This window comes from Oncorhynchus masou, chromosome 27 (assembly GCF_036934945.1).
Source record: "Oncorhynchus masou masou isolate Uvic2021 chromosome 27, UVic_Omas_1.1, whole genome shotgun sequence".
In the NCBI taxonomy this organism is placed as follows: domain Eukaryota; kingdom Metazoa; phylum Chordata; class Actinopteri; order Salmoniformes; family Salmonidae; genus Oncorhynchus; species Oncorhynchus masou.
Window position 1 is genome coordinate 9,745,600 of NC_088238.1, and position 21,353 is coordinate 9,766,952.

The following is a 21,353-nucleotide window of genomic DNA, read 5'->3' on the forward strand; positions in this document are numbered from 1 at the left end:
ACCCCTAAGTCTATGGCCAGACTGCTGATTAGACTAAGTCTACAGACCAGCCTAGACCCCTAAGTCTATGGCCAGACTGCTGATTAAACTAAGTCTACAGACCAGCCAGACCCCTGACTGCTGATTAGACTAAGTCTACAAACCAGCCAGACCCCTAAGTCTATGGCCAGACTGCTGATTAGACTAAGTCTACAAACCAGCCAGACCCCTAAGTCTATGGCCAGACTGCTGATTAGACTAAGTCTACAGACCAGCCAGACCCCTAAATCTATGGCCAGACTGCTGGGCCGAGTACAGGACATCATCTCAATAACAGTCCAGGAAGACAGAGAGCCATGAGTCTAGTCATCAATATTCCAGGTGAGGGTTTGGAAACACTGTCGGACGTATTTCAAACACAGACAGACCGAGACAGCGAGAGAGACAGAGAGAGAGAGAGAGAGAGAAAGAGAGACAGCGGGAGAGAGACAGCAAGAGAGAGACAGAGAGAGAGAGAGGTTCAGCCGGCCGGAGTCGGACAGCTACCCAGCAGGGAAATCACTGTGCCCTCATCTCAAAGTAGCGTGGGAAACATCTGGTAGATTAGATGAACGGAGGGCCGCTCCCTACCAGAGAAATTACCCGGGATTATTGTTTCAAAGGATATCCTGCCAAGGCAGACGTAGTCTCACTCTCTGGCCTCGTCCTACCTGCCCCCCTCCCCCACCACCACCAGGCTGTGGGAAACGTAGCCGATCAAAATGAGTTGGTGTGAGTGGATTGGTTTTCAACAAGGTCTCATGGATCTGGTTTAAAAAGCCTTTAAATAAACAGGCTTCAATCGACAAAAGAGAAAAATAGAGAATCAGTTTCAGCTTCAAAAATGTTTTAAACAAACTGAGTGTGATTTTTCGAGCAGTCGAAAGAAGTCTACACCGAGGCCAATACGCTGTCCCATATGGCATCCTATCCCATATATAGTGCCCTACTGTTGACCAGGGCCCATGCATCTTATTCTCTAAATAGTGCCCTACTGTCGACGAGGGCCATTGCACCCTATTCCCTATATAGTGCCCTACTGTTGACCAAGGCCAATGCACCCTATTCCCTATATAGTGCGCTACTGTTGACCAGGGCACCCTATTCCCTATATAGTGCACTACTTTTGACCAGGACCCATGGGATTAGGAGGCCATTTGGGAGGCAGATTGGCTCCACCTCCTGATGGTTGATGTGACACGGGATAAACAGCAGAACTCCTCCCACACTGACAGGGTGACGGAGTAACAACAGAACTCCTCCCACACTGACAGGGTGATGGAGTAACAGACCTCCTCCCACACTGACAGGGTGAAGGAGTAACAGACCTCCCCCCACACTGGCAGGGTGAAGGAGTAACAAACCTCCTCCCACACTGACAGGGTGAAGGAGTAACAGACCTCCTCCCACACTGACGGTGAAGGAGTAACAGACCTCCCCCCACACTGGCAGGGTGAATCTTTATCTGAAAAAGGAACGTCAACACTGCTTGGTTTGGTGACACATACACTAAACTAAAATAGAAATTGAACAGGTAAAAGTGTCGGTCCCATGTTTCATGAGATGAAATAAAAAAAAAACTGAAATATTCCATATGCACAAAAAGTGTATTTCTCAAATTTTCGGCACAATTTTTTTTACATCCCTGTTAGTGAGCATTTCTCCTTTGCCAAGATAATCCATCCACCTGACAGGTGAGGCTTATCAAGAAGCTTATTAAACAGTATGACAATTACACAGGTGCACCTTGTGCTGGGGACAATAAAAAGCCACTCTAAAATGTGCAGTTTTGTCACACAACACAATGGCCACAGATGTCTCAAGTTTTAAGGGAGCGTGCAATTGGTATGCTGACTGCAGCAATGTCCACCAGAGCTGTTGCCTGATAATCAAATGTTGATTTCTCTACCATAAGCCGCCTCTAACGTTTTAGAGAATTTGGCAGAACATCCAACTGGCCTCACAACCACAGACCACGTGTAACCATGCCAACCCAGGACCCCGACATCCGGCTTCTTTACCTGCGGGATCGACCTGCCACCCAGACAGCTGATGAAATTGTGGGTTTGCACAACAAAATAATTTCTGGTACAGTCAGCCAGCAACCGTCAGTTCGTCTGCGTGCTCGTCGTCCTCACCAGGGTCTTGACCTGACTGCAGTTCGGCATCGTAACCGACTTCAGTGGGCAAATGCTCACCTTCGATGGCCACTGGCCTCGCTGGAGAAGTGTGCTCTTCACTGATGAATCCCGGTTTCAACTGTACCGGGCAGATGGCAGACAGTGTGGATGGCATCCTGTGGGTAAGTGGTTTGCTGATGTCAACGTTGTGAACAGAGTGCCCCATGGTGGCGGTGGGGTTATGGGTAGGCATAAATTACGGAGAATGAACACAATTGCATTTTATCAATGGCAATTTGAAAGCCCAAAGATTCCATGACGAGATCCTGAGGCCCATTGTCGTGCTATTCATTCTCCATCACCTCACCTCAACTCATGTTTCAGCGTGATAATGCACCGCCCCAATTTGCAAGGATCTGTACACAATTACTGGAAGCTGAAAATTTCCCAGTTTTTCCATGGCCTGCATACTCACCAGACACGTCACCCCATTGAGCATGTCTGGGATCGACGTGTACAACAGCGTGTTCCAGTTCCTGCCAATATCAAGCAACTTAGCGCAGCCATTGAAGAGGAGTGGGACAACATCCCACAATCAACAGCCTGATCAACTCTATGCGAAGGAGACGTGTCGCGCTGCATGAGACAAATGGTGGTCACACCAGATACTGACTGGTTTTCTGATCCATGACCTTACTTTGGTTTCAGAAGGGCTTTCCAAGGGGATCTGTCAGGACCATGCCATCTGAAACCACTTGGAAACCTGTATTAAACTGGTATTACATTCCATCTGTCACTGAGCAACAATGTGTGTGTTCTCCTCTCTTCTCTGACAACACCGTATGCCTTTAGCATGTCTGTGCATTGACCGGTCACCGATATCCGTAGGCCTCCGGTACCCACATGAGATTGTTGAAAATGTATCCATTCATATTGCAAGTCAGCCGACATGTCTGACACATTAGCCAACAACCTAAAAGCACGTTAGAATGGAACAAAACTGACACCGGACAGCGTGTGATGTGACATTGGACTTGAGGTCTATGGAGTTGAGCAAAAAAAATATTTACCTCAGATTTAGTCTCATCCGCTGTCAGTTTAACACAATTCCAATGGATAATAACTTTCCCCGCTCATTTTTACCGAATTGAGAATAACTTTTCCTGCTAATTTTACCGAATTGACGGTTACCAAACTTACCTGAAGCTTTGCCAGGTATTTAACCTTTAACGAAATCCCCGTCATGACAGTTAAACATCTATGACCGCGGTACCCCAGACAACCACGCGCTCGAGCCACGAGATGGCGCCAACTTACAGGAAGTGGACATGTGGAAAGTGTGTGTGTGCCACAAAACAACGAAATACATTTAAAATATAAAGCATTTAAATACACAGCAAACATAACACATGTTATGGGTATGGTTTCTTAACAAATATTAGTGGTGTGAAACTACTTGTCATTTTAAAACAAAACGCAAGAACTCTTGAAATGTGAGCTTCTACTGGATAAAGGGGGGTAAAAATGGCCTCTTCCAGGCCAACTCATATTACAACCTACATGTGGTCCAGATGAGCCAACCATGTTTTATGTGGTAACTTTTATCTTTCATATATTGATCAGCACTCATTTGCAACGCAAAATCTATCTAAATGGTCATTATAAAGCCATAATTAGGGGCTGTTTTGTAGCAAATCTGTGGCGATGGTCCAAATGTTCTCTCTTCACATTTCTGAATGTTAACTAATAACTTTTCAGATAATATCCACTGACAACCATTTCCCCCCCCTCCTGCAAAGCATTATGCAATCTAACTCAAGACTCAGATAATTCAGATTTCATTCACTTCAAACTTGCATGTCGGAAGCATCACAAAATCAATTCTTAGCCAAACACGTAAAAAATTAAACTCAAAAACAAAATGGCTTCTTTTCTACAATTAGAAATTTTATTGTCCCGCACAAAGTGAAAACAGAGGTTATTTTCTTTAGAAGAAGGTGTTTGGTCTCTTGGTGGTGAAGCGGGGCTTGTGTTGACGACGCAGGACCCTGTGGGGCAGGGGGAACTTGATCTTGGAGTCCTGAGGAGAGGACAAGAGGAGATGTTTTAGGCAAAGACATGCTGTCATGTCATCTGACGGGCAGAAGGAATGAGGCGAGGTGCTGGTTAGTCGGAGAAGAACACTAAAACGAAAAGGAGCGCCACACACACTCAACAGGAGCGCCACACACACACACACAAAAGGGGCGCCACCCACACACACTCAAAAGGGGCGCCACACACACACGGAGCGCCACACACACACACACACACGGAGCGCCACACACACACAAAAGGAGCGCCACACACACACACAAAAGGAGCGCCACACACACACACAAAAGGAGCGCCACACACACACACAAAAGGAGAGCCACACACACAAAAGGAGAGCCACACACACACACACACTCAAAAGGAGAGCCACACACACACACACACTCAAAAGGAGAGCCACACACACTCAAAAGGAGAGCCACACACACACACACAAAAGGAGAGCCACACACACACACACTCAAAAGGAGAGCCACACACACACACACTCAAAAGGAGAGCCACACACACTCAACAGGAGCGCCACACACACTCAACAGGAGCGCCACACACACTCAACAGGAGCGCCACACACACACTCAACAGGAGCGCCACACACACACTCAACAGGAGCGCCACACACACTCAACAGGAGCGCCACACACACTCAACAGGAGCGCCACACACACTCAACAGGAGCGCCACACACACTCAAAAGGAGCGCCACACACACTCAACAGGAGCGCCACACACACTCAAAAGGAGCGCCACACACACTCAACAGGAGCGCCACACACACTCAACAGGAGCGCCACACACACTCAACAGGAGCGCCACACACACTCAACAGGAGCGCCACACACACTCAACAGGAGCGCCACACACGCTCAACAGGAGCGCCACACACGCTCAACAGGAGCGCCACACACGCTCAACAGGAGCGCCACACACACTCAACAGGAGCGCCACACACACACTCAAAAGGAGCGCCACACACACACTCAAAAGGAGCGCCACACACACACTCAAAAGGAGGCGCTAAGATACAATAACTGAATAACAACGTTCAGCGATTGCATCTGAGCTCCTAGCATTTCCATTAAGAAAACAAGGCACACAGCCGCCATGCTAACACTAGCTGGGTTTATTTGAACAGCAGAAACCTAGTCATCATAACTACAATCATTTTAAAATCAAGTAGAAATATATAGAATTGCCTTAAAGTGGCAGGGGGGGAAGAGGTTAGATAACTAGGGGAAATCATCCATTGAAATTACAACGCCATACTAATTTTACAGGCTGTAACATCAGCATGTAGCCAGATTCAAAAACACACCAGGGTTTAAGACCAGGAACTAAATCTGGAAGAGAAATCTGGTGTTTTGTCTGGCAGATTTTATATATATTTTAAATACAGACCCGGTACCGCGTGCAGTAGCACAGAGAACAGTCTGACCTAGACCCGGTACCACGTGCCGTAGCACAGAGAACAGTCTGACCTAGACCCGGTACCACGTGCCGTAGCACAGAGAACAGTCTGACCTAGACCCGGTACCACGTGCCGTAGCACAGAGAACAGTCTGACCTAGACCCGGTACCGTGCGGCAGCACAGAGAACAGTCTGACCTAGACCCAGTACCGCGTGCAGTAGCACAGAGAACAGCCTGACCTAGACCCGGTACCGTGCGGCAGCACAGAGAACAGTCTGACCTAGACCCGGTACCGTAGCACAGAGAACAGTCTGACCTAGACCCGGTACCGTGCGGCAGCACGGAGAACAGCCTGACCTAGACCCGGTACCGTGCGGCAGCACGGAGAACAGTCTGACCTAGACCCGGTACCGTAGCACAGAGAACAGTCTGACCTAGACCCGGTACCGTAGCACAGAGAACAGTCTGACCTAGACCCGGTACCACGTGCAGTAGCACAGAGAACAGTCTGACCTAGACCCGGTACCGTAGCACAGAGAACAGTCTGACCAAGACCCGGTACCACGTGCAGTAGCACAGAGAACAGTCTGACCTAGACCCGGTACCGTAGCAGAGAACAGTCTGACCTAGACCCGGGACCGTAGAGAACAGTCTGACCTAGACCCGGTACCGTAGCAGAGAACAGTCTGACCTAGACCCGGGACCGTAGAGAACAGTCTGACCTAGACCCGGTACCGTGCGGCAGCACAGAGAACAGTCTGATCTCGGGTGGATGATATACGATGTGAGTTGACTTACGTGGAACTGCTTGATTGCAGGTCTGCGGCATTTATTGGCAGCGATCTCCTGGACCTTCATGATGTGGATGGAGTGAGCACGGGCACGATGGCGAGCGCCCATATCACGATCTGGAGAACACAGACAAGACATCAGAATAACAAAAACACAGCAAGTGACAACCACACCCAACTGCCCTCCTGGAAGACTGGCCAAGTTAGTATTTACCCCCCAAGAAAGATTTATCAAGACCTTTAGGAGGGCAAATTAAGCAACGTCTCACTCATTTAATTTCAGGTCTGCTGAGCGGACACTTGGGGGGGGCAGATAAGGTTCATGTCTCAAAGCTTTTAAGGGTGGACTGTAGAACGTTGGTTTCACTTCCATGAGCACGTGTAGCTGCTAACTAAGATGTACTGAGTAAATGATGATATCCCGTTTACACAGTTAACTCTAAATTCACTCTCCGTTCTCCTGGGACGGATCTACAGCAGCCACAAGCTGTTTTACTAAACATCTATCATGAGGAACCATCTAATAATGATCACAGATCTTAAAAACGGCTGTCCAATGCATCAATGGGTTAAACCCAGTGTTCTCCAGACTGTCAGACAGACTGGGGCCACACTGGGACAAACTCACAGCACTGGGTGACGGTCCAGTGTTCTCCAGACTGTCAGACAGACTGGGGCCACACTGGGACAAACTCACAGCACTGGGTGACAGTCCAGTGTTCTCCAGACTGTCAGACAGACTGGGGCCACACTGGGACAAACTCACAGCACTGGGTGACAGTCCAGTGGTCTCCAGACTGTCAGACAGACTGCAGGACATGGGGCCACACTGGGACATACTCACAGCACTGGGTGACTGTCCAGTGTTCTCCAGACTGTCAGACAGACTGCAGGACATGGGGCCACACTGGGACATACTCACAGCACTGGGTGACGTTCCAGTGTTCTCCAGACTGTCAGACAGACTGCAGGACATGGGGCCACACTGGGACATACTCACAGCACTGGGTGACTGTCCAGTGTTCTCCAGACTGTCAGACAGACTGCAGGACATGGGGCCACACTGCGACATACTCACAGCACTGGGTGACGGCTGCAGAGGTGGTCAGGTCTCTGTATTCTCGGTACATGTTGTGGGTTCCGCTACGGGAGTCGTAACGCAACCAGATGCCAAAGTTCTTCACCTTCAGGGGAGTCTTCTCGTGCACCTGAGAGAGGTGGGGGAAATAACAGTTCATTAGACGAGGTTCAACCGTACAGAACGAGACAACTTCCTGATGGACACCTAACTGACTGACAGGTTCAACCGTACAGAACGAAACAACTTCCTGACCGTCAGGTTCAACCATACAGAACGAGACAACTTCCTGACTGACACCTAATTGGCAGACAGGAAGTTGTCTCATTCTGTAAGGTTTAACCTGACTTAATCAGAAATGGCAGAGGGACGTTCGGGTTGCACGGTATACTGAAAATTATCTACTTTTCCCGATACAAAAAATAAATAAATAAAAAATAAAAAAAATCGGCCCAGTACAAGGATTTGGTTACATTCCGTCAAACGGGTCTCACGCGATTGAGAGGTTCAAGCCTATCAGTGCAATACTCGTCCTAAACAGAAGGGATTGTTGGTCTGGGATCTGTAGCCCCGCGAAATCAGCTCAAAACAAGCTGAATAACTCAATGCAGCAGAAACACATCGGTTTAAAAAAAAAACATTTCTAGTGAACATGCCATACTAATAAAAGGTATTTTAATGAATTACATGAAGAGTGCCTTGGTCCGCATTCCCCTGTACCGCGAATAAGACCTAGTCTACATCTCGATTTAATTCGTTTATCTAGAAATGTTCCTTTCAAGTAAACGATTAACATTTGAGTTCTAATCTACAAAAAGAACAATCAAATCAAATTGAATGTATGATTGATTCATTGTGCGTCACCCACAACACAATTTGCCCGGCATCGTCCGGGTTTCGCCGGTGAAGGCCGCTACTGTAAATAATAATTTGTTCTTAACTGATTTGCCTAATTAAATAAAAGGTTAGAGTAAAAAGTAACTAAATAAAATAAAAGATACAGAACAGTGGCTGAGTTCCTCCATCTGGATCAGGTGCCATTATTCAGGCACCATTTTTGGTTGTGGCATCGTTTTGATATTGAGTATCCTGAAGCAGGTAGCTAAGTCTAAATTCAGGTATCGTGCCAACACTGGTGTACATGCATAGCATTTACTCATGTTTACCCTGAAAACGGCTAATTTCTACAGGAGAGGACCAACAGACAAACGATGCAGCGACAGATTTGTATGTAAAAAAATCTAATACCGGTCAAACGCATCAACAGTTTCTTTTCTCCTGTAATGTCTCTTTAAAGGGCAGTGTCTTTAAACTACTTCACGGTTGTGTGTGTAACAGTAATACCAACTTCCAGCCAGACCACTGACACCATCCATTTCCATAATAGTTTATTTGCACATAATGAAAATCTCAGTAAATAGAAAACACATTAAAGAACATATGCATTCAATACTGGTGATTCTTTGCAGTTGATTTGTTACCCCCATCGCACCCATGAGCCCACCCTGTCCCCTGTGTTACCTACCAGACCACAGTAGACTGTCTCTCCGTTGGCCTTCTTCATCTTCCTCAGCTGGGAGACAAAGTACCAGAAGCGAGACTTGGCCACCACATGGTTAGGAGCGAATATCCTCATGCGGTAGAGAGGAGGGGTGGGGTTCTTAACCGAGGGCAGGAGGCGCCCAACGACTTTGTACTCCCTAAGCTGTGTGGATGGAGCAGGAGAAGAAGAAATGTGAGTAACGTGCAATACAATGTCCATAGGACAATACAAGCTGTCCATATATACCAGTTGCTAACTTAAAAGACTATGATGGATACTGGATAAGACACATGTACTAAAATGTTGAACCTTGGATTCACTTTCAACGGCACATCAGCATCAGAGAAAGGCGACAAGGTACATCATGTTGATTTTAGCACACCTGACAAGATCATACCATTTATTTGATATGGCCTTTGGGTTAGGGTGCATTGCAATTCGTAGATCTAAATTAAATGAATATAATGCATGGCCTTTCCTGCAGTCAACTGCAACGATGTCAACATTACGTTTGCTTCATGTAACAGGCGCAATGTCTTTAGCTTGGTAGCCAGCCAATCTTAGCCTGCTAAATTTGATATTTTACAGTTCTGAATGACACTAGCTTGTTATAGCTAACAACTACTTCCAGTTAACAACCCAACTAATTACTTGTTTCGGGATTGAGAAACAGGATGGGGTGATAACATGTCTGGAGATGATAATTAGCTACGATATGTGTATTTGTATTCGCTAACTAGCCAAGTTCGTCGATTAGCAACGCGGCCTACGCCTGGACAGGTATGTGGCAACTAGCTTACTAAAGTTAGCAATCTAGGCTACTAGATACATGTTAGTTAGCACTTCGCGGACATTTTAACACGCTTTGAGAAGAAGTGTACAGAAGACAAATTGTTTGGAGGTGGCTAAATACATAAGACGGGCATATTTGTTTGGTTCACTGTTGCCACATATTTTCCTAGCTAGCTGCATTGTTTCTCTATGGGCCCACATGGTCCAAAATCTCAAACGTGGACGCCATGTTGCAGCCGCGGAGGCTTCAGTTTTTTAAAGCCGAAAAAATTGAACTATTTATATCGATTTAGCATCTTGTGACTACATAATTCAAACGATTGAAGCAGTATGTGCTCAAATCTGTCTATATAACTGGCTTTCTGTGATTTAAAAAGGTTGAATAAACTATTTTACATACTGTGCCAGACGCCTTCATGGTGTCTCTCGCTGACTGCGAACTGGGAAAGAGGAAGTAGTAGGGCGGAGACTCCGGATGTGAAGTACAAAAAGAGGCGGGATCAAACGCTTTAATTCCCCTGATTGGTTCGCCGTCCAGAGCGTTTATAAACTGTAATAACCCAATATTTTTTTTATTTTAATTAATGTTTATTTATATTTTAAGGTATAATTTTATCAGTATCTTTGACATTGTCAACGACAGTCAAACTTTGACTGTATCAGAGAGTAGAAGGAGTAGGACCACCTCATATCCAATAAATGGGGCGGCCGGGTAGCCTAGTGGTTAGAGCGTTGGACTAGCAACCGGAAGGTTGCGAGCTCAAACCCCCGAGCTAACAAGGTACAAATCTGTCGTTCTGCCCCTGAACATGCAGTTAATCCACTGTTCCCAGGCTCTCATTGAAAATAAGAATTTGTTCTTAAGTTACTTGCCTGGTTAAATAAAGGGTAAAAATAAAAAATAAAAAGATTTATCTAATCAATCTGTCAGAATAGTCAAATATTCCCTTTCAAAACATTTAAAAAATTGTTATCAGAAGAGGGATTCCCCCAAAAAACATATATCTAGCCACAGGCTTGACGTGAAGGAAATTACGTTTATTTAAAAAAACTTTTATTGAAAATAAAATAATTTGTGGGGGAGAACTTCTTCCTGTGGTCATGACCCCAACGAAAATGTGACGTTTCTGGTTCCGTTGAATCGACACGCCGCAAGAAATCGACTCCTGAAATTCCTGCTCTGAACCCTTAGCCGAGCTAAACAGACAAACTTGAAGTGCTTTTTTTGGGTAATTCCTGACGATTTAGGGATGTACTGACGGACGGAGACGATGAAGATAAAAGTATAGCAATAAGGTGAGATATTATAAAATATCGGTTTACTTCTGAATTGACTTTGTTCAACGGGCCTCGGGAGTCTTTCACCGGGAGCGTTATGGTGGCTCAATGTGCGGTAAACGTGTGCTGATGATACCGGAGGAAAAACAGTCTGCCGTAGCTCTAACGTTAATTTGATGTTGTGACGTTTTGACAATGCAAGTATAAAACCTGTAATTATCGTTGTTACCTTGTTTCATTTAAATTAAACTAGTTAGATATCCAGCTAACGTTATGCGACCAAGCCAGCACAACACACACAAGGGCAACTTTTTATGAGGAGTGGCTGACCAGTCGGTATTTCGGTGCCAACTGTCCAGCCGCTAGCTAGTTAACGTTAGTCAATACTAGGTAACCGGCATCTAAGTCAAAATAGTTTATTAGCTCTTCCAAGGCTGCCGGCCCGGACAGCATCCCGCGTCCTCAGAGCATGTGTAGACCAGCTGGCTGGAGTGTTTACGGACGGATTCAGTCTCTCCCTACCCCACTTACTTCATGATGTCCACCATTGTTCCTTTACCCAAGAAGGCAAAAGTACCTGAACTAAATGACCATCGTCCCACTGCACTCACTTCTGTCACCCTGAAGTGCTTTGCCGCCAATTAAGGATTATATCATCTTACCCGAAGCCATAGACCCACTAGTTAAGGATCATATCACCTGAAGCCATAGACCCACTAGTTAAGGATCATATCACCTTACCCGAAGCCATAGACCCACTAGTTAAGGATTATATCACCATACCTGAAGCCATAGACCCACTAGTTAAGGATTATATCACCATACCTGAAGCCATAGACCCACTAGTTAAGGATCATATAACCATACCTGAAGCCATAGACCCACTAGTTAAGGATCATACCACCTTACCCGAAGCCCTAAACCCACTAGTTAAGGATCACCATACCTGAATCCCTAGACCCTCTACAATTTGTGTGCCGCCCCAACAGATGACTCAATGGCCGTCGCATGCACACTGCCCTAACCCATCTGGACAAGAGGAATACCTATGTAAGAATGCTGTTCATCGACTACAGCACAGCTTTCAACACCATAGTGCCCTCCAAGCTCATCACTGAGCTCGGGGTCCTGGTTCTGAGCCCTGCCCTGTAACTGGGTGCTGGATTCCCTCCTGTACTGCTTGGCCGTGCACGTCTCCAACTCAATCATCAAGTTTGCTGATGACACAACAGTGGTAGTGCTGATTTGCCAACAATGACAAGACAGCCTACGGGGAGGAGGGGAGGGCCCTGGCGGAGTGGTGCCAGGACAATAACCTCTTACCTCAACGTCGACATAACTGAAGGAGCTGATTGTGGACTTCAGGAGACAACAGGGAGATCACGCCCCCATCCACATCGATGGGCCACAGTGGAGAGGGTGAAGATGTTTCCAGTTCCTCAGCACATCACTGACAACCTGAAATGATCCATTCACACAGACAGTGTGGTGAAGAAGGCACAGCGACTGCCTCTTCAACCTCCAGGAGGCTGAAGAAATTAGGCATGGCCCGGCCCATAAGATCCTCACATTCTTTTACAGATGCGCCATTGAGAGCATCCTGTCTGTCGGGCTGTATCACCGCCTGGTACGGCACCTGCACCGTCCTCAACCGCAGGGCTCTCCAGAAGGTGGTGTGGTCTTCACCGTGGGCACACTGCCTAACCCCCAGGGCATCTACAGCAAATCCATTTTTATTTGTCACATGTGCCCGAATACGACAGGTGTAGTAGACCTCACAGTGAAATGCTGAATACAACAGGTGTAGTAGACCTTACCGTGAAATGCTACTTACAAATAAACTAAAGTAGTAAATAAAAACAAATAGTAACACAAGAAAATGACTTTAAAAATGAGTCTGAAGTGACTATTCATAGATAATAAACAGTGAGTAGCAGCAGTGTAAAAACAAAGGGTGGTGTAAATAGTCTGAATAATTGTTCATCAGTCTTATGGCTTGGGGGGGGTAGACGCTGTTCTGGAGCCTTTTGGTCCGAGACTTTGCGCTCTGGTACTGCTTGCTGTGCAGTAGCAGAGCGAACAGTCTGACTTGGGTGACTGGAGTCTTTGACAATTTTTGGGCCTTCCTCTGACACTGCCTATTATATAATTCCTGGATGACAGGAAGCTTGGCCCCAGTGATTTACTGGGCCGTACACACTACCCTCTAGTGCTTTATGGTCAGATGCCGAGCAGTTGCCACTAGGGAGGCACGATCGTAACATATCGTAATCGGGCGATATTAGCTAAAAATGGCAACATTAATATCGGCCAGATGTCTAGTTTAACGCTGATGTGCAAAACCGATGTCAAAGCTAATGTGCGTAGCTATATAAAGAAGATACATGACATAATGACGCCAAGTAGGTTTTTGCAAACGTGCAAAATGGCATTCCTAACCTCGCCCACAATGTCTGCTGTGTGGATCAACCAGTCAACAAGTCCAGCAGTCATTTGAAAGAATAAGAATTTCAGCGAGACGACTCAAAAGGAGAAATCCACTAACACCAAGATAATGGAGTTCATTCCCCTTGACAATCAACCGTTCTCTGTCGTGTGTGATGTTGGCTTTCGCGGACTGGTCGAGCACCGGTACACACTACCAAATGTGATATTTTTCAGATGTTGCCCTACCGGAGTTACACAGTAATAGTGTCACTGTTATTAGCTTCACGACATACATACATACATGCATGCATACATACATGCATACATGCATACATGCATACATACATACATACATACATACATACATACATACATACATACATACATACATACATACTACAGAACGCCGTTTAAGGGTCTTTGCGTGTCAAAAAGATACAGCAGCTCTGTCAAAGCTGTACAAAGAAGTCTGCAACCAATCAAACACCGGCCACGAACGATGTGTTGTCAATACCGCGCTGGTGATAAAGCATCATTTGTTTGACCGCAACTTCTGGGGTAGTTAGCTTTAGCTTAGTACCTAGCTAGCTTTAGCTTGGTGCCTAGCTAGCACCAATACAACCAGTCTGAAAAAAATGACCAGTAGAAACTGCAGCCACTTTCATTATTCTAAGCAATTATTTAGGAATCCTTGTGAGTAAGTATTAGCTAGGTTGCCACTTGTTGTTCGGCTATCCAATTTGTAAGTCGCTCTGGATAAGAGCGTCTGCTAAATGACAAATGTAAATGTATTGAAATTGAACTTCAGTTCATGAAAATAAATAGCCAGCCAGCTACTTAACCCTGTTGCCCAAAGCTAGTGTTATAAGCAGCCAGCTAGCTTCATCTGGCTAGTGAGGATCGAATGGACCGGGTTGTGTGTTGTGAAGCTAGCCACGATAAGGATTAGGCACAATAGTGGAATTTGCAGTTTGCATTCAGATTAAAAGTATGTAATTGACAGGGATGCAAATGAATACAAATAGTAGAATTATGCCATGCTTTTATTTTGAAGGCAAACTGCAAATTCCACTATTGTGCCTAATCCTTATTGTGGCTGGCTTCACATAGATGGGTCCGACTACCATTAATCAAATAAGAACTATCTGTTGGTTATTTTAGATGATGACACCTAGCTTTATAGTTAGTCAGATATCTATAGCTACTGAAACAGATTGTTGTTTTTGGGGAAGAACATTGTTTGCATCCATGAGCTAGCTAGCTTTTTGAAATGACCAGCACTGTAGGTGCGCGAGACAACTTGACCAGCATCACAGCAACGATGAATCGTTGTGATATATGAAATACGAGGGATCGTCTAATCAATGTGTAATAACTACGTAGAAAATTTATTGATGCGTTAAATTATATGATATGTAGTCATATTCAGGTCCTGATTGGTCAACAAGCTTAATTGACGTGTTAAATACAAACGGCGCTCCGTGGCAACGGCCCCAACGGCGTTCCGTGGCAACGGCCCCGACGGCGTTCCGTAGCAATCCTGGTTGAGAATGAAATGACTGAACAACCAAACAGCACAGCAAGTAAGTGAAAGAAACAGGTATTGATTATGTTTTCACTGGTAATGGGGACATGCGTAAATGCCAACAAATTCACTTTATGGTCAGTGTGTGTGTGTGTGTGTAACCTTTCTTTAACTAGCAAGTCAGTTAAGAACGCATTAATATTTCCAATGACTGCCTACCTCAGCCAAACCCAGACTGGGCTAATGGTGAGCCGCCCTATGGAACTCTCAATCACGGCCGGATGTGGTACAGCCTGGATTCGAACCAGGGAATGTAGTGACGCCTCTTGCTCTGAGATGCAGTGCCTTAGACCTCTGCATCCGCGTGTGTGTTAACTATTTAACTTTCAGGCTTAAAAGGCCGGCAACATTTTTAGTATCGGTCTAATTGTTTTTGGCAAGGAAAATATTGTATATTGGTATCAGCCAAGAAGATGAGAAGATCCTCATCACTTCCTGGTATGGCAACCGCTCATTGGTTAAGGGCTTGTCAGTAAACATTTCACAGTACGGTCTACACCTGTTTGTATTCGGCGCATGTGACAAATAACATTTTGATTTGATCATCAAGCACCTCAGCCACCCGAGCCACTGCCTGTTCTCCCTTCTACCATCTAGAAGGTGGAGACAGTACATGTGCATCGAAGCTGCGACAGAGAAACTGAACAGCTTATATCTCCAGGCCATCAGACTGTTAGAAACCACTCGTCCCCACCCAGTACTCTGCCTCCGCATAGTACCCTTCCCTGAACTTTAGTCACTGTTACTAGCCTGCTACCACCCGGTACTCTAGCCTGCTGCCACCCGGTACTCTAGCCTGCTGCCACCCGGTACTCTAGCCTGCTGCCACCCGGTACTCTAGCCTGCTGCCACCCGGTACTCTAGCCTGCTGCCACCCGGTACTCTAGCCTGCTGCCACCCGGTACTCTAGCCTGCTATCACCCGGTACTCTAGCCTGCTACCACCCGGTACTCTAGCCTGCTACCACCCGGTACTGTAGCCTGCTACCACCCGGTACTGTAGCCTGCTACCACCCGGTACTCTAGCCTGCTACCACCCGGTACTCTAGCCTGCTGCCACCCGGTACTCTACCCTGCTACCACCCGGTACTCTAGCCTGCTACCACCCGGTACTCTACCCTGTTATCACCCGGTACTCTAGCCTGCTACCACCCGGTACTCTAGCCTGCCACCACCCGGTACTCTAGCCTGCTACCACTGGTCACTTTAATCATGTTTCCATACTGTTTTACTCGTGTGTGTATATACTGTATTCTAGTCAAGGCAAATCCTGTACAACTACTGCTGTTCACTTTTTGTATTCATATACTTTCTGGTCCACGTGTAATTCTGTGTAACTCTGTCTGGTCCACGTGTCACTCTGTCTGGTCCACGTGTCACTCTGTCTGGTCCACGTGTCACTCTGTCTGGTCCACGTGTCACTCTGTCTGGTCCACGTGTCACTCTGTCTGGTCCACGTGTCACTCTGTCTGGTCCACGTGTCACTCTGTCTGGTCCACGTGTAACTCTGTGTAACTCTCTGGTCCAGGTGTAACTCTGTGTGGTCCACGTGTAATTCTGTGTAACTTTGTCTGGTCCACGTGTCACTCTGTCTGGTCCACGTGTCACTCTGTCTGGTCCACGTGTCACTCTGTCTGGTCCACGTGTCACTCTGTCTGGTCCACGTGTCACTCTGTCTGGTCCACGTGTCACTCTGTCTGGTCCACGTGTAACTCTGTCTGGTCCACGTGTAACTCTGTGTGGTCCACGTGTAACTCTGTGTGGTCCACGTGTAACTCTGTGTGGTCCACGTGTAACTCTGTGTGGTCCACGTGTAACTCTGTGTGGTCCACGTGTCACTCTGTCGTCCACGTGTCACTCTGTCTGGTCCACGTGTCACTCTGTCTGGTCCACGTGTCACTCTGTCTGGTCCACGTGTCACTCTGTCTGGTCCACGTGTCACTCTGTCTGGTCCACGTGTAACTCTGTGTGGTCCACGTGTAACTCTGTGTAACTCTGTCTGGTCCACATGTAACTCTGTCTGGTCCACGTGTCACTCTGTCTGGGCCACGTGTAACTCTGTGTGGTCCACATGTAACTCTGTGTAACTCTGTCTGGTCCACATGTAACTCTGTCTGGTCCACGTGTAACTCTGTGTGGTTCACGTGTCACTCTGTGTGGTTCACGTGTCACTCTGTGTGGTTCACGTGTCACTCTGTGTGGTCCACGTTTAACTCTGTGTAGTCCATGTGTAACTCTGTGTAGTCCATGTGTAACTCTGTGTGGTCCACGTGTAACTCTGTGTAACACTGTGTGGTCCACGTGTAACTCTGTGTGGTCCACGTGTAACTCTGTGTGGTCCACGTGTAACTCTGTGTGGTCCACGTGTCACTCTGTGTGGTCCACGTGTCACTCTGTGTGGTCCACGTGTCACTCTGTCTGGTCCACGTGTCACTCTGTCTGGTCCACGTGTCACTCTGTCTGGTCCACGTGTCACTCTGTCTGGTCCACGTGTCACTCTGTCTGGTCCACGTGTCACTCTGTCTGGTCCACGTGTCACTCTGTCTGGTCCACGTGTAACTCTGTGTGGTCCACGTGTAACTCTGTGTAACTCTGTCTGGTCCACGTGTAACTCTGTCTGGTCCACGTGTAACTCTGTGTGGTTCACGTGTTACTCTGTGTGGTTCACGTGTCACTCTGTGTGGTTCACGTGTCACTCTGTGTGGTCCACGTTTAACTCTGTGTAGTCCATGTGTAACTCTGTGTAGTCCATGTGTAACTCTGTGTGGTCCACGTGTAACTCTGTGTAACACTGTGTGGTCCACGTGTAACTCTGTGTGGTCCACGTGTAACTCTGTCTGGTCCATGTGTAACTCTGTGTAACTCTGTTGTCTGTGTCGCTTTGCTTTGTCTTGGCCATGTCATGTAATTGAGAGCTTGTTCTCAACTGGCCTACCTGGTTGAATAAAGGTGTTAAAAATATATATTTAAACATTTTTTAAACACACCATTATACATATTTATATTACGGACTCTGACATTGCTCGTTCCCACATTTATTTTTAATTTAGGGATTTGTGTGTATTGTTTGGTAAACATTATATATTACTGTACTGTTGGAGCTGGAAAGACCAGCATTATATATTACTGTACTGTTGGAGCTAGAAACATTATATATTACTGTACTGTTGGAGCTAGAAACACAAACATTATATATTACTGTACTGTTGGAGCTAGAAACACAAACATTATATATTACTGTACTGTTGGAGCTAGAAAGACAAGCATTCGCTGCACCTGTTATGTTATCTGTGTACTTAACTGATTAGAAATATTGTCCATGTTGCATCATGCTAGCTATGTGTTGTGTAACTGTTAGCTACTGGGTACAGCAGGGGAACTGGGGTTAGCCGCAGGGGAACTGGGGTCAGCCGCAGGGGTACAGCAGGGGAACTGGGGTTAGCAGCAGGGGAACTGGGGTTAGCCGCCGGGGAACTGGGGTTAGCCGCCGGGGAACTGGGGTTAGCCGCCGGGGAACTGGGGTTAGCCGCCGGGGAACTGGGGTTAGCCGCCGGGGAACTGGGGTTAGCCGCCGGGGAACTGGGGTTAGCCGCCGGGGAACTGGGGTTAGCCGCCGGGGAACTGGGGTTAGCCGCCGGGGAACTGGGGTTAGCCGCCGGGGAACTGGGGTTAGCCGCCGGGGAACTGGGGTTAGCCGCAGGGGAACTGGGGTTAGCCGCAGGGGAACTGGGGTTAGCCGCCGGGGAACTGGGGTTAGCCGCCGGGGAACTGGGGTTAGCCGCCGGGGTACAGCAGGGGAACTGGGGTTAGCCGCCGGGGAACTGGGGTTAGCCGCCGGGGAACTGGGGTTAGCCGCCGGGGAACTGGGGTTAGCCGCCGGGGAACTGGGGTTAGCCGCCGGGGTACAGCAGGGGAACTGGGGTTAGCCGCAGGGGAACTGGGGTTAGCCGCAGGGGAACTGGGGTTAGCCGCCGGGGTACAGCAGGGGAACTGGGGTTAGCCGCAGGGGAACTGGGGTTAGCCGCCGGGGAACTGGGGTTAGCCGCCGGGGAACTGGGGTTAGCCGCAGGGGAACTGGGGTTAGCCGCCGGGGAACTGGGGTTAGCCGCAGGGGAACTGGGGTTAGCCGCCGGGGAACTGGGGTTAGCCGCAGGGGAACTGGGGTTAGCCGCAGGGGAACTGGGGTTAGCCGCCGGGGAACTGGGGTTAGCCGCCGGGGAACTGGGGTTAGCCGCAGGGGAACTGGGGTTAGCCGCCGGGGAACTGGGGTTAGCCGCAGGGGAACTGGGGTTAGCCGCCGGGGAACTGGGGTTAGCCGCCGGGGAACTGGGGTTAGCCGCCGGGGGACAGCAGGGGAACTGGGGTTAGCCGCCGGGGAACTGGGGTTAGCCGCAGGGGAACTGGGGTTAGCCGCAGGGGAACAGCAGGGGAACTGGGGTTAGCCGCAGGGGAACTGGGGTTAGCCGCCGGGGAACTGGGGTTAGCCGCCGGGGAACTGGGGTTAGCCGCAGGGGAACTGGGGTTAGCCGCAGGGGAACTGGGGTTAGCCGCAGGGGAACTGGGGTTAGCCGCAGGGGAACAGCAGGGGAACTGGGGTTAGCCGCAGGGGAACTGGGGTTAGCCGCAGGGGTACAGCAGGGGAACTGGGGTTAGCCGCCGGGGAACTGGGGTTAGCCGCAGGGGAACTGGGGTTAGCCGCAGGGGAACTGGGGTCAGCCGCAGGGGTACAGCAGGGGAACTGGGGTTAGCCGCAGGGGAACTGGGGTTAGCCGCAGGGGTACAGCAGGGGAACTGGGGTTAGCTGCCGGGTATTGTTCATTATGGAGAGGGGAGAGGCCAGTTACAGGGTCTGTCTGGCCCTCCCATCAACACCTACGTGTTTCTGTTGACTCAGCGTTACTCTCTTTGTGTGTGTGTGTGTGTGTGTGTGTGTGTGTGTGTGTGTGTGTGTGTGTGTCAAACAATATTAGCCACACACACACACGCTGACACTTGCAGTGCCATACAGGTCACTACACTGCTGTGCTCGTTAGCTACTGTTGTGCAGTTGTCCTGGGTATGCTGGTCAGCTGCCACTGAGTCAATGACTCAATCACACAATGGAACTCAACAGCACCACTAGCTAAGGAGTGTAGACTGGCTCTGCGCTAGGGAGTGTAGACTGGCTCTGCGCTAGGGAGTGGAGACTGGCTCTGCCGCTAGGGAGTGGAGACTGGCTCTGCCGCTAGGGAGTGGAGACTGGCTCTGCCGCTAGGGAGTGGAGACTGGCTGGTGGATTTAATCAAGTCATCATAACTGCCGTTTGGTAAACAGGTGGATTTGAATGTATTCCATAGATTATAATGGGTTTCAAATGTGGCAGACTTCCACATCATCATCGTTCTTCTTCCTTGTGTGTTGTGGTTGTTAACGTGTGTGTGTGTGTGTGTGTGTGTGTGTGTGTGTGTGTGTGTGTGTGTGTGTGTGTGTGTATCCATAAGTGTTCAGTAAATTATCTCAGGCTTTCAAATCATTATTATTATTATTATTATTATTATTAGTGATTGGGGGGATTGATAGTTGCATATCAGGGTATTTATTCACAATATAATTTTGTGTTAGTTGGCTGTCATAGCTGTCATAACTTATGTATTTTTAAATAGGGAGCCAATTTTGTTTTCAGCACTTTTTTTAGTTCCATGACTGATCAAAATGGTTTTCTCGGGCCTCCCGAGTGGCGTGGCGGTCTAAGGTACTGCATCGCAGTGCTTGTGGCATCATTACAGACATGTTGCTCCCCTCCACGGTTGTTTCACCGTTCGGTCCCAGGCTGTGTCACAGCCGGCCGTGACCGGAGACCTTATGAGGCGACGCACAATTGGCCCAGCGTCGTCCGGGTTAGGGGAGGGTTTGACCAGCCAGGATATCCTTGTCCCGTTTGCGCTCTAGTGACTCCGGGTATCCTTGGTCCGGCTGACAGTGTTTCCTCCGACACATCGGTGCGGCTGGTTTCTGGGTTAAGCGAGCAGTGTGTCAAGAAGCAGTGCGTCTTGGCAGGGTCGTGTTTCGGAGGACGCACGGCTCTCGACCTTCGCCTCTCCTGAGTCCGTACGGAGTTGCAGCGATGGGACAAGACTGCACCTACCAATTTGGATATCACGAAGTTGTGGAGAAAATTTGTTAAACGTTTAATTATATTATTATTTTTACAAAAGCTTGTGTTCTCTTGTCGCTCTC

The 21,353-nt window shown here is 48.0% G+C and overlaps 3 protein-coding genes and 1 non-coding gene across 5 annotated transcripts in view; 2 read left to right on the forward strand and 2 right to left on the reverse strand.

Annotated features, from left to right (window-relative positions):
- The window catches only part of LOC135515598 (uncharacterized protein KIAA0930 homolog), a 504,429-nt gene that overhangs the window by 298,275 nt on the left and 184,801 nt on the right, over window positions 1-21,353 (forward strand). The window lies entirely within an intron of this gene.
- LOC135515595 (large ribosomal subunit protein eL20) lies at window positions 4,061-10,319 on the reverse strand. Its single transcript, XM_064939214.1, has 5 exons — window positions 10,249-10,319; window positions 9,039-9,218; window positions 7,514-7,643; window positions 6,443-6,552; window positions 4,061-4,218 (listed from the first exon to the last, which is right to left on the reverse strand). The coding sequence occupies exons 1-5, from the start codon at window positions 10,264-10,266 to the stop codon at window positions 4,126-4,128; spliced, it is 531 nt and encodes a 176-aa protein (XP_064795286.1). The 5' UTR covers window positions 10,267-10,319; the 3' UTR covers window positions 4,061-4,125.
- On the reverse strand, window positions 9,355-9,489 carry LOC135516610 (small nucleolar RNA SNORA68). Its single transcript, XR_010451957.1, has one exon. It is a non-coding gene; the product is annotated as a small nucleolar RNA SNORA68 (small nucleolar RNA).
- Window positions 10,981-21,353, forward strand: part of xpot (exportin, tRNA (nuclear export receptor for tRNAs)) — a 52,595-nt gene continuing 42,222 nt past the window's right edge. For both annotated transcript variants that reach the window (XM_064939215.1, XM_064939217.1), the window contains exon 1: window positions 10,981-11,144. The gene's annotated coding sequence lies outside the window, so the exon portion shown is untranslated. The remainder of the gene's footprint in view (window positions 11,145-21,353) is intronic.

Excerpts from the sequence above, each read along its gene's own strand:
- LOC135515595 (XM_064939214.1), bottom strand. Across the intron at positions 7,644-9,038 it reads AGACAGTCTACTGTGGTCTG|GTGCACGAGAAGACTCCCCT; the intron begins GTAGGTAACACA and ends CACCTCTCTCAG. Across the intron at positions 6,553-7,513 it reads TGCAGCCGTCACCCAGTGCT|ATCGTGATATGGGCGCTCGC; the intron begins GTGAGTATGTCG and ends TGTGTTCTCCAG.